The sequence below is a fragment of the Danio aesculapii genome, chromosome 21, assembly GCF_903798145.1.
Source record: "Danio aesculapii chromosome 21, fDanAes4.1, whole genome shotgun sequence".
Taxonomy (NCBI): Eukaryota; Metazoa; Chordata; class Actinopteri; order Cypriniformes; family Danionidae; genus Danio; species Danio aesculapii.
In genome coordinates, this window is record NC_079455.1 from 46,647,674 (window position 1) to 46,658,877 (window position 11,204).

The 11,204-nt window shown below is 44.3% G+C and overlaps 1 protein-coding gene across 1 annotated transcript in view; it reads left to right on the plus strand.

Annotated features, from left to right (window-relative positions):
• The window catches only part of si:ch1073-398f15.1 (cardiomyopathy-associated protein 5), an 11,759-nt gene extending 879 nt beyond the window's left edge, over nt 1-10,880 (plus strand). Inside the window, exons 2-4 of the mRNA XM_056446253.1 lie at nt 2,687-3,317; nt 6,264-6,371; nt 6,923-10,880. Of these exons, the coding sequence (XP_056302228.1) occupies nt 2,687-3,317; nt 6,264-6,371; nt 6,923-8,050 (1,867 nt within the window). The 3' untranslated portion in view covers nt 8,051-10,880. The remainder of the gene's footprint in view (nt 1-2,686; nt 3,318-6,263; nt 6,372-6,922) is intronic.
• Nucleotides 10,881-11,204: the final 324 nt, after the last annotated feature.

Below are 11,204 nucleotides of genomic sequence, written 5' to 3' on the forward strand. Positions count from 1 at the left end.
TAAAGGGATGATAGCAGGATAGAGTGATCAAATGCAGGAGAATCCCTGGACAAGCAGAAGGGTTTACAGTTCTGGAGGAAATCATAAAATAATATGGGCGACGCAGTGGCGCAGTAGGTAGTGCTGTGGCCTCACAGCAAGAAGGTCGCTGGTTCGAGTCTCGGCTGGATCAGCTGGTGTTTCTGTGTGGAGTTTGCATGTTCTCCCCATGTTGGTGTGGGTTTCCTCCGGGTGCTCCGGTTTCCCCCACAGTCCAAACACATGTGGTGTAGGGGAACTGATCAACTAAACTGGCCGGAGTGTATGGGTGTTTCCCAGTACTAGGTTGGGCATCCGCTGTGTAAAACATGTGCTGGCAGTTCATCAACAATAGTTGGCAGTTCATCCCGATGTGGCGAGCCCTGAATAATAGTCAAAAGAAAATGAATGAATGAATGAATGAAAGAATGAATGAATGAATGAATGGATGAATGAATTAATGGATGAATGGATGAACGAATGAATGAATGGATGAACGAATGAATGAATGGATGGATGAATGGATGAACGAATGAATGAACGGATGAATGAATGGATGAACGAATGAATGAACGGATGAATGAATGTGTGAATGAATGGATGAATGAATGGATGGATGAATGAATAAATGGACGAATGGATGGATGAATGAATGGATGAATGGATGGATGAATTGATGAATGAATGAATGAATGAATGAATGAATGGATGAATAAATGGACGAATGAATGGGTGAATGAATGAACGGATGAATGAATGTGTGAATGAATGGATGAATGAATGGATGGATGAATGAATAAATGGACGAATGGATGGATGAATGAATGGATGAATGAATGGATGGATGGATGAATGGATGGATGAATGAATGAATGGATGGATGAATGAATGGATGGATGAATGAATAAATGGACGAATGGATGAATGAATGGATGAATGGATGGATGAATTGATGAATGAATGAATGAATGAATGAATGAATGAATGAATGAATGAATGAATGAAGCAGACTTGTTTCAATAGAATCTCCAGAATGGTGCCGTTTCAGCTCAGTTTATAGAAGTCGTTTAAACAAGCAGCAAAAGCACATTTTGGGTCTAAAGGGAGTGTAGAGGGAGAGGAAATGATGACAGAATTGTCATTTTAGACCCTGACTGTGGGTCATTTTCTTCAACCCAGCTCTGAACATGTTGAGCCCCGCAAGTTGAACATGTGTGTTTAGATGCATGTGTGTTCACAGCTGGGTTTAGATAATACGTATAGATAATACAAACTATTCAACAGACAGATATAAACACAATAGTGTCATATCTAGATCAAACACTGGCATCAGTTCAAGATTTATCAATATGAGATATAATAAAATCAGATTAAATAAACTAAAATAAACACACAATAGCTCCAGCAGTGTGGGTCTACACAATACAGAGATAGTAAAGCGTTTCAAGTGTTTAAACTTTCCTTTTATAAAGGCCGATCTGAGAACAAGAGCTGAAAAACAATGAAGAGCGGAGGAGTTCAGAAACATTATTGATGATGTATTTGGAGACGATGATGATGATCAAATCCTGTGAAAAGCAGAAACTAGGCTATCTTCTGTTCTGTGGTCAGTCCTGCAGCACTGGGGAAAAGTGCAGGTAAACCTGTTCTGTGTCCTCAAACAAGTGTTTATATGATGTGGTCAGTGTAGAGCTTTATTGGAGGATATCTGCTGAGCGCAGTGATATAGAGGCTTTATTCTATCACTTGCTCTGATGTCCTGAAACACTGAACGGCTTCCTTTACTCAAGATAACCCGATAATATGCAGCGTCCTTACATGATTCTGTAATAATCACCTCATTAAAGGGAGAATTACCTCACATGAAGTGTCAGATAGCCTAGAGGGAAAGATTCATCTGTGTGAGGTCTCTCTGGAGCATTAGAGCTGAACGTTTGACAGCGTCTACTGAACCCAGGATGATATTAAACACATTTCATACTGAGTTATTACCAGAACATCTCTGTGGTTTTATATTATGGGTAATGCACTGGGTCATCTGTTAGTGAGGAGACCACTCGATGTATGACGCCAACAGTCGGCGGGTAAACGAATATAATGAGTGAAACACACAGGCCTGTGCGGATAGACATATACTGTACTGCTGTACAGTAACAGGTCACCTGTGTGTGTCGGTGGTCTTCAGGTTTAATGGTGTCGTGATGATGTGATGGTGGGCTTTATCTGCCTAATTCCTGCTGAACTGGGTGGGTGTGTGATGTTTGATTAGGGGGGGGGGGGGGCGTTCTGGGGGCGGGGTTTTGCATGACGCGCTGCGAGCTACTAGCCTGATAGTGGAAACACAACATGATTTCAGCCTCACTGCTCAACCTCCCGGGTGATTGGCACGCCCCGGCCCGATAAAAGCCCTGGCTCATACTGGCCAGACAGTGGATACACGGCTATGATATTTCAGCACTAGGGTTGCCAGATTATGGAAAACACAGTATTAGTTTTCCTATAAAAGGCAATGTTTACAGTTCTCCAGCATTCTTCAAAGTATCTCCTTTAGTGTGGAGAAAGAAACTCAATCAGGCTTGAAAGCACTTGAGGGAGAGTACATGATGACAGAACTGTATCTCTGCTGAACTGTGTGTGTGATGCGCTGCTGGTGTGTGTGTCTCTGCAGTCTGCGAGCGCTGGTGCAGGACGGTGCGGTGAAGCCCAAGCTGCAGTGTGTGATGATGGACCGCTGTTTCTCCATGGTCACGGTGCAGAGCGAGGACAGCGGGATCCAGTGGGAGACCTGCTCCTCCTCCAGCCGCTGCGGCACGCCGCAGGCTCCAGACCTGACCTGCAGTCTCCGCTCTCCTGCAGCCGCCGGCAGCATCATCTTTATCATGGACGAAGCCCTGAAGACCAGAAGAACCCGGAGGAACCGCTCCGAGAAAACCAAATCTGCTCCTGAGGTCAGCCTGGAGGTGCTGGCGGAGGCGGATCGGCCGGCGATGGTGGAGGTGTCCAAACCCAACCTGACGGAGGAGCCGGAGGAGCACCGAGCAGAAACACACCAGCAGATCTTCAGTCTAGTGTCTGAGGGCTCGGAGATCCTGAACATCATCGCTCCAGCTGGGGTCTCCACCGTGGATGAAGAGGAGAGCGGCGGGCTGGAGGATCAGCTGTATTACCTGCAGGAGACGCCGGCCGTGAAGCCCACAGAGACCCTGGAGGAGTCTGGAGATCTGCAGGAACAGCCTGAGGAGTGTCCTGCGCTTCCAGAGCCGCCGGTGACGGTCCCAGTGCCGCTCCCACACATACAGGTGATCAGGTCACACACATTTACAATAATATCCAGATGCAGATCCACACACACACACACACACACACACACGCTTCAGGACACAATCCTGGACACTAGTCTGGACACGGCTAGAGGAGTTCCCGTGCAGAGCTCTCAAGTCTCACAGCATGCACTTCTCTCAATTCAATTCAATTCCCCTTTATTTGTATAGCGCTTATACAATGTAGATTGTGTCAAAGCAGCTTCACATAAAAGGTCACAGTAAATAGGAACTGTGTAGTTCAGTTTGTAGTGTTAAGTTCAGTTCAGTTGAGCTCAGTTCAGTGTGGTTTAATAATCACTACTGAGAGTCCAAATACTGAAGAGCAAATCCAACGATGCGCAGCTCTACAGATCCTGAACCATGCAAGCCAGTGGCGACAGCGGAGAGGGAAAAACTTCACTAATGGCGAAAGTGAAGAAAAAAAACCTTGAGAGAAACCAGGCTCAGTTGAGCACGACCATTTTAATTTCTCCGCTGGCCAAACGTCTTGTGCAGAGCTGCAGTCTCAGTGGCGGAGGCTGGAAGCTGGCCTCAGCGAAGACTCGTCTGTCTCTGGAGCGTCACAGGAATCCATCTCATGTTCTCCACTCTTCCATGACCATCACAGTAGCTGCTCAGGATTTGGCCTGGTCCAGGATATAAAAACCTTGGGATCATCTCGCCGTTGGTCTTGGATCGAATCAGTGACTCTGCATAGTCTGAGGGCCTCGGGAAGAGTATCCCCAGGTGGAAATGGAGAATAAAGAAAATAATTAGCGTAGCTGATGTTCACAGTGTATATCAGCAAGATGCAGAACCTGTGTGGAAGCCCCCTAAGTGGTGCACTAAGTGTATGCTTTACTGAACAGATAGGTCTTTAATCTAGTTTTGAATTGGGAGAGTGTGTCTGAGCCTCGGACGTTATCAGGAAGGCTATTCCAGAGTTTAGGAGCTATAAATGAGAAGGCTCGACCTCCTTTACTCGACTTTGCTATTCTAGGTACTACCAGAAGCCCTGAGTTTTGAGACCTTAAAGAGCGAGTTGGATTGTAGCGAGACAGAAGATTGGTTAGATAAACAGGAGCTAGATTATTTAAAGCTTTATATGTAAGAAGCAATATTTTAAATTCACAATATTCTAAATTCATATTTTAAATTAACTTCTTGCACGTGTGTGTATCGCCTCTTCTTGCTGAATGCCTCCTCAATTGGAAGTCACTTTAGACAACAGCATCTGCTAAATCAGTGGTTCCCAAAGTGGGCGTCACGGGACAATGTCGAGGGGTCTCTTGGTGATTTCCAAAAGTCAAATAAATTTGATTAAACCATTAGCATTATCAGCTGCAGTAGACTGAGGTTATGGCGGTTTCTGACACCTTTATAAGACTCAAACACATTAAAAATAAACACAGACCACAACTGAACATGGAGGATCTCCAAGCGGCAGTCTCCAAAATTAAACCAAGAAAACACTTGTGGGGTAAACACTGTGACCACCCGTCTCATTAGGTCAAACTAATATTGAAGTCACAAATGACTGATAACCCTGCAAAAAAAGGACTGAAAGCTCCACCCTAAAGGACTGATAGCTCCACCCTAAAGGACTGATAGCTCCACCCTAAAGGACTGATATCTCTGCCCTAAAGGACTGATAGCTCCGCCCTAAAGGACTGATAGCTCCGCCCTAAAGGACTGATAGCTCCAACCTAAAGAACTGATATCTCCGCCCTAAAGAACTGATATCTCCGCCCTAAAGGACTGATATCTCCGCCCTAAAGAACTGATAGCCTCGCCCTAAAGAACTGATATCTCCGCCCTAAAGGACTGATAGCTCCAACCTAAAGAACTGATATCTCTGCCCTAAAGAACTGATATCTCCGCCCTAAAGGACTGATAGCTCCAACCTAAAAGAACTGATATCTCCACCCTAAAGGACTGATAGCTCCAACCTAAAGAACTGATAGCCTCGCCCTAAAGAACTGATATCTCCGCCCTAAAGGACTGATAGCTCTGTCCTAAAGAACTGATAGCTCCGCCCTATAAGACTGATAGCTTCATCCTAAAGAACTGATAGCTCCGCCCTAAAGAACTGATAGCTCCGCCTTAAATGACTAATAGCTCCGCCCTAAAGAACCGATAGCTCCGCCCTAAATGAGCATGTAAATGCAACAAAAACTCGTAAATCATGCATTAGAATAGTCTTTTTTTTAAATATTGTAACTGTTAAATTGAAAGTATAAGCTATAAATCCACTTATCTAGTATCATACAATAATAATATCTGCATCATTTGCGTTCTTTTATAAACTTTAAAGGCTTATATACTGTTTGTTCCATGGTGGGCTCGGCTAATCAGGCCAAAAATAGATTATTAACTATTATTAAGTACTATTAGTCCTTTTCATTTGACAATTCTCTCATTAAAACATCCTTAAACGCATAAAACTGATCTGAGATCAGGATAAACGGTGAAACTTGTTCAGTGATCATCCACTAGGGGGTGATCTGAGTGCACCCACATGCCTCGTCGATCAGAACATGTTCAGAAAGTTTAGAGACAGTAATCATGAAGCAGCGCATCGATATCTGATCCGTCATCACTGATATATGGCTCACTGTGGCCTGGGTCAAGTGTCTGAAACGGGAGTCTGCAGACTACAACTTGCAGCTCATTATAGATGCAGATATTAATGTTTTGTGGTCTCCCATTAAACTCAACTCAGATTTAGATTCAAACTTAAAGAAATGACAGAAGACAGCGCTGATGTAGGCTACAGATTTAATCTGCAGAGTCATTCTCACCCTGTAATACTCGAGTACTCTCAGAAGGGTTGCTCTACTCTACCTTTACGTTTGCAGCTGATACGTTTACTCCACTTGCACTACATGTTTGGGGAAGTCCTGCTCCTGTATTACAGTTTCAGTGCTCTTTCCACCGCTACAGCTGACCCGCAGAGCAGCTCATGAAGATTACTTCGAGAAGTTCACGCTTCTGGACAGCCGAGCGCCGTCAGGAGCCGCAGCGCTGGAGGAAGCACCGCCACACACACAGGTCATTATTACAGCACTGCATCCTCTGAATATCTGACATCCTCTGTACATCTCAGTTTAGCTTTAGAGTGCTTCATTAACGGTTCTGGTAGTTTCGTGTACATATTTATATATATCTTCATATATTTAATTTCAGTAACTGTAGTTTCTCAGAGTGAACAGGACACGTTCAGTGTCGACTAGAGTAAAGTTGAGCGTTTACACAGCTTAAAGATATGAATAATTAAGTCAAACTTGACGTATTATTGATCGTGCATGTAGTTATATATCTATAGTTTATATATTTTGTCAGGTTAGAATACACACATTATGTTTATAAAATGTTTTCGTATATAATCGTGCGCTTGACTGATGTGTTTGGCGCCATCTACAGGCACTTCTTTAAATAGATGCAGGGTCACTTATTTTTGAGTTCCATTACTCTTATCATTCTGGCTGACTAATATTAATCAATAATTAATAATTAATTAATTCAGTCAGTTTGAGTTTTTCAGTCACATCATGTTTATGATGAACAGATGTCGTGTACTAATATAACCCTGCGGCACACAGGAGAGCGGCGAGCAGCAGGAGGAGATGGCAGATCCTCCAGAAGCTGAAGCTCCCTCAGAAGTGCGCACTGCGGTCAGCATGCTGGACATCTCCGGAGAACACCTGGACGATGTGTTTTATGGCGGCGGTGGAGACCCGATGGATCATGACACTGCGGTCAACAGGGGACGAGAATCAACCAAGCCCTCTCTGAAGGAGAGCGGCAGCGCTCTGTTCACCACTGAAGAACCTGTTCTGACACCCATATTCCTTCCTGAAGGGCCTCCGAAGATCATCGACCAGATCCTGCTGGAGGAGCCCAAAGCACTGGCGTTCCTGTACTCGGACCTGTATGCGGACGCTGTCGGCTCCAGAGCCAAGCGCAGTGAGGATGAGGAGGATGAAGACGCCGCCTCGGAGAAATCCTTCCACAGCCAGCAGTCGGACTCTGAGGACAGAGGATACCTGGAGAAGTTTGTGCTGAAGGTGGAGGCTCCGCGGGGGCCCGAGAAGATCCTGAAGCCGGAGCCGGCTCATGTAGAGCCGCAGGGGCCCGTCAGACTAGCCGGATATCTGGAGGACCACCGAGAAAAAGAAGCAGCAGAAGAAAAGCATGAGGAGGAGACTGAGGAGATCACGGACTTCTTCAGAAACAGCGCATCTTCATCACCATGCGGATCTGCGGAGCCGGAGCCGGAAGAGGAGCCGGTCACCATCAGGACACCTCGGGTCAGCTTTAAGGACACCGATACACACATCAGCCATCCTCACACACTCACAGACGATACACACACACTTGCGGACGATGCTGAGGAGTTCTCGGATGAGTTCCTCCCGGTGGAGATCAGTGAGGACTGTCCGGCGTGGGAGGAGAAGCTGCCGGCGCTCAGAGCTGCTGTGGTCAAATCAGATGAAGGAAAGAGGAAACCGAGCGATCAACCAGTCCAGACCCAGAGTCCAGCGAGTCAAGCGAGAGCTGTGAGCGATCCACACAAACCCTTCCTGGACCTGAGCGTACTCATGCCTGTGGAGGACCAGGAGGAGGACACAGCAGAGAGCGATGAGGTCAGAGGTCAGCCAGGAGAGGCTTCACTGTCTGAATCAGCTCATGATGGAGACGCCGGATCTTCTGACACGCAACTGATGTGAAAATATGAGATTCACCCCTGAATGTAGATGTTTGAGTGACTCTCAGTGCGCCGCACATACAGAACTTGTCTTTGAGCCGCCACCTACTGGACATTTAAGGTACTGCACTACACATGCGGTTCAGTTTTACTTTCGGTTTCTCTCAGTGCCACAATTCAGTTCATCTTTATATCTCCAGCGCTTTTACAGTGTAGACGGTGTCGCAGCTGAACACAGATGAAGTTCTAGTAAAGTGAAACATCTTGAGTCCAGTTCAGTGTAAACGTCTAAACCACTGAAGAGCGAATCCAATGATCCAATAACACACACGCAGATGAATTCTGTGGCTGATTTGACCAGTGAAACCTTGTCAGTATATGTCTGTCAGTGCTCTATTTATACTGAATATTCACAGGTCACTGGGTTATTATCGCCTGTACGTTGTTTATCAAACACTTCTCCATGGTTTATACACTCTGCTGGTGGATTAACAGATCCTATTTGACACAGCTCGTCTCATTTAATGGATTTGAGTTATAAAATACTGTATGAACATTAGCTGGTAGAATTGAACATGTTAGAGTAAATGTGAATATATGCATCTGTTTCCTCTCTTTGTTGAAGTCTAACATGAAAGATATCGAGAGGAGCAATCGCCAGTGAAACTCTCCAAACTCTGCTGTTCTGAGATCTGTTCAACACTTTTGCTTGAAACAGGGAAAACCAGCAGTACCAATCAATAAATGTGATTATAATGGAAGTCAATGGGGCAAAAACAGCAGCAAGGACTCAGTCTGCCCAGAGTGTGTTGAAGATTTCCAAAGCATTTCCCCAAAATATGTGTCAAACTCAGATTTATCAGCAAAAACCATCACAGTTGCTGAAACACAGAGGAAGCTGTGATCAAATTAAGACTCAAAATCAGCCCAGAGTGGATGAAAACGACCCAACAGCACATAATGGTTAAGAGCAGGAAATGCAGACTCTGCTGATCAACATCACTCAATAATAAATGTGAAAGCTCACCTGCTGCTCAGGTAGAATCAGGATCAGGATCCGCTTCAGATTCACATCTGCTTCAGATGAAGAGAGACGTCATGAAACATAAAGCTCATCCATCATCATGCATTATACTGTACACACACACATATATTAAGAGCCAGGGGGTGAACACTTTTAGAAACTAATGATGGAGATTAACTGCACTTGTCTGTGCCAATGGCGTAGTGTAAGTGCATCGACACATGTACTCTGGTGCTTACAGCGACCCGAGTTTGATTCCCGCCTCGAGTTCCTGTGCCGATCCTCCCCCTCTCTCTGCTCCCCACACTTTCCTGTCAATTTTATCTATTTTATCTAAAAAAACACAAGAAAAATAAGAGATAAAGTGCACTTAATCTGTATTCTGGGAAACATGCGAGTAGAAAATCCTGATATTTCAACAACACAAGAAGAAATGTTGACGTCTTCATCCTGTGTAAAAGTTTTCAGCCCTGCTGGAGTTTCCTTCAGGAGCATCAGTTTAAGGCACAGGTGTCTAAGCCAGTTCCTGGAGCGCCGCAGCTCTGCACAGTTTAGTTCCAACCCTGCTGCAACACACTCACCTGTAGGTTTCAAACAAGCCTGAAGGACTCAGTTAGTCTAATCAGGTGTGTTTAATTAGAGTTGGAACTAAACGGTGCAGAGCTTGACACCTGTGGTTTAATCTTCTTTAATCGCTGTGAGTCCCTCAGTCATCCTCAGAGTGAAAAGATGAAGCTGTACTGTAAAAATATCTGTTAATGAACAGTGTGTGTGTTTATTTGCATTATGGGATGTTGATCTGTCCACTTCTGATGCTGTAAATGTAACTCTACAGTTTAACAAAGTGACTATTATTGACATTAGAGTAGTCTGAGAGAATAATATAATGTATAATAACAGAAATAAGGGTGTAAAATAACAGTAAATGTGCTGCAGTTTATTACAGTGTTTCTGTAGTGTAATATACAACACCAACACACACAATACAGCACTGCACAGCATTACACATGTGCAGGAAACACACTCTTACACTTATCAATGGTAAAAGTTGCTGGAGGAAAGATCAAGATCCCATAATGCAGCTCAGAAGCAGAAATAAACAGGAAAACACAACATACAGAAATCTGCTAAATTACAGATCTTCTTACAGTGTACAGTCACTGCTGGAGTGTTCAGATCTGCAGAAGATGCTGGAAAACCAGCCTGAACTCACAAGAAAACACAAGTATTTTTCGTTTTGTCAGTTTAGAGGCTAATTCATACGAGTTCAGTCATACGAAATGGTGCGATTTTAAAAAGGAGGCGTGGCACCTAACCCCACCCCTAACCCCACCCATCATTGGGGGATGAGCAAATCGTACTAAATTGTACAAATTAGATCATACGAATTCATATGAATTAGCCACTAAACCAAAAAGTTACGAATTGGCGTGAGATTGTGTTGGGAAAACTGAAGAATCTGCAGCACATGATGGAGGATTCCTGAAGAACTGCTTCAGTATAACGGTTCAGTCATCAGCAAACACCACACAGCAGAAAACACTGAAGAAGATCATCATGCGGAGAGCATTTTCTAGACATACCATCACAGGAAAAACACATGGTCTTGTTTCCAGAAGGAGGAACTCTCTTCATTCTGACTCATTATTTCTGAACACTACACTATAGTTTCTGCTGGTCTAGGAAATGCTGACTGATGTAAGAGTCTGTAGATATCTGGACTAGAAACGAGATAGAAACTCAGAGTAAGAGCCGCATGTTGCAGTGTGTGAACCACTCATGTAAAATCTCTTCTTCATGCTAAATAAAGGATTAACATACATTAAAATAGGCTCTGTTATTTTGATGAAACTCTTCACATTTTAACAGACTCTTCAGGGGGTGTGTAAACTTTCAACCACAACAGTCTGTCTGTCCATATAAACATGTAGACTACAGTAGCCTATATTTCACTGAAGGGCTGAACTGAAGACCTTGGCTTGGCTAGTGCCACACATTGTACACCATGATCTATAATTCATCACCAGTGTATATGTGCAGAGTCTTCTGCAAGCGTCCTCTTCAACACTCAATGCTAAACATGATTTCTGAACACTACTATAAAGCTCCAGTTCTATCATGTCCATCAGTCATGTGGTTTTGTAGCTGCACT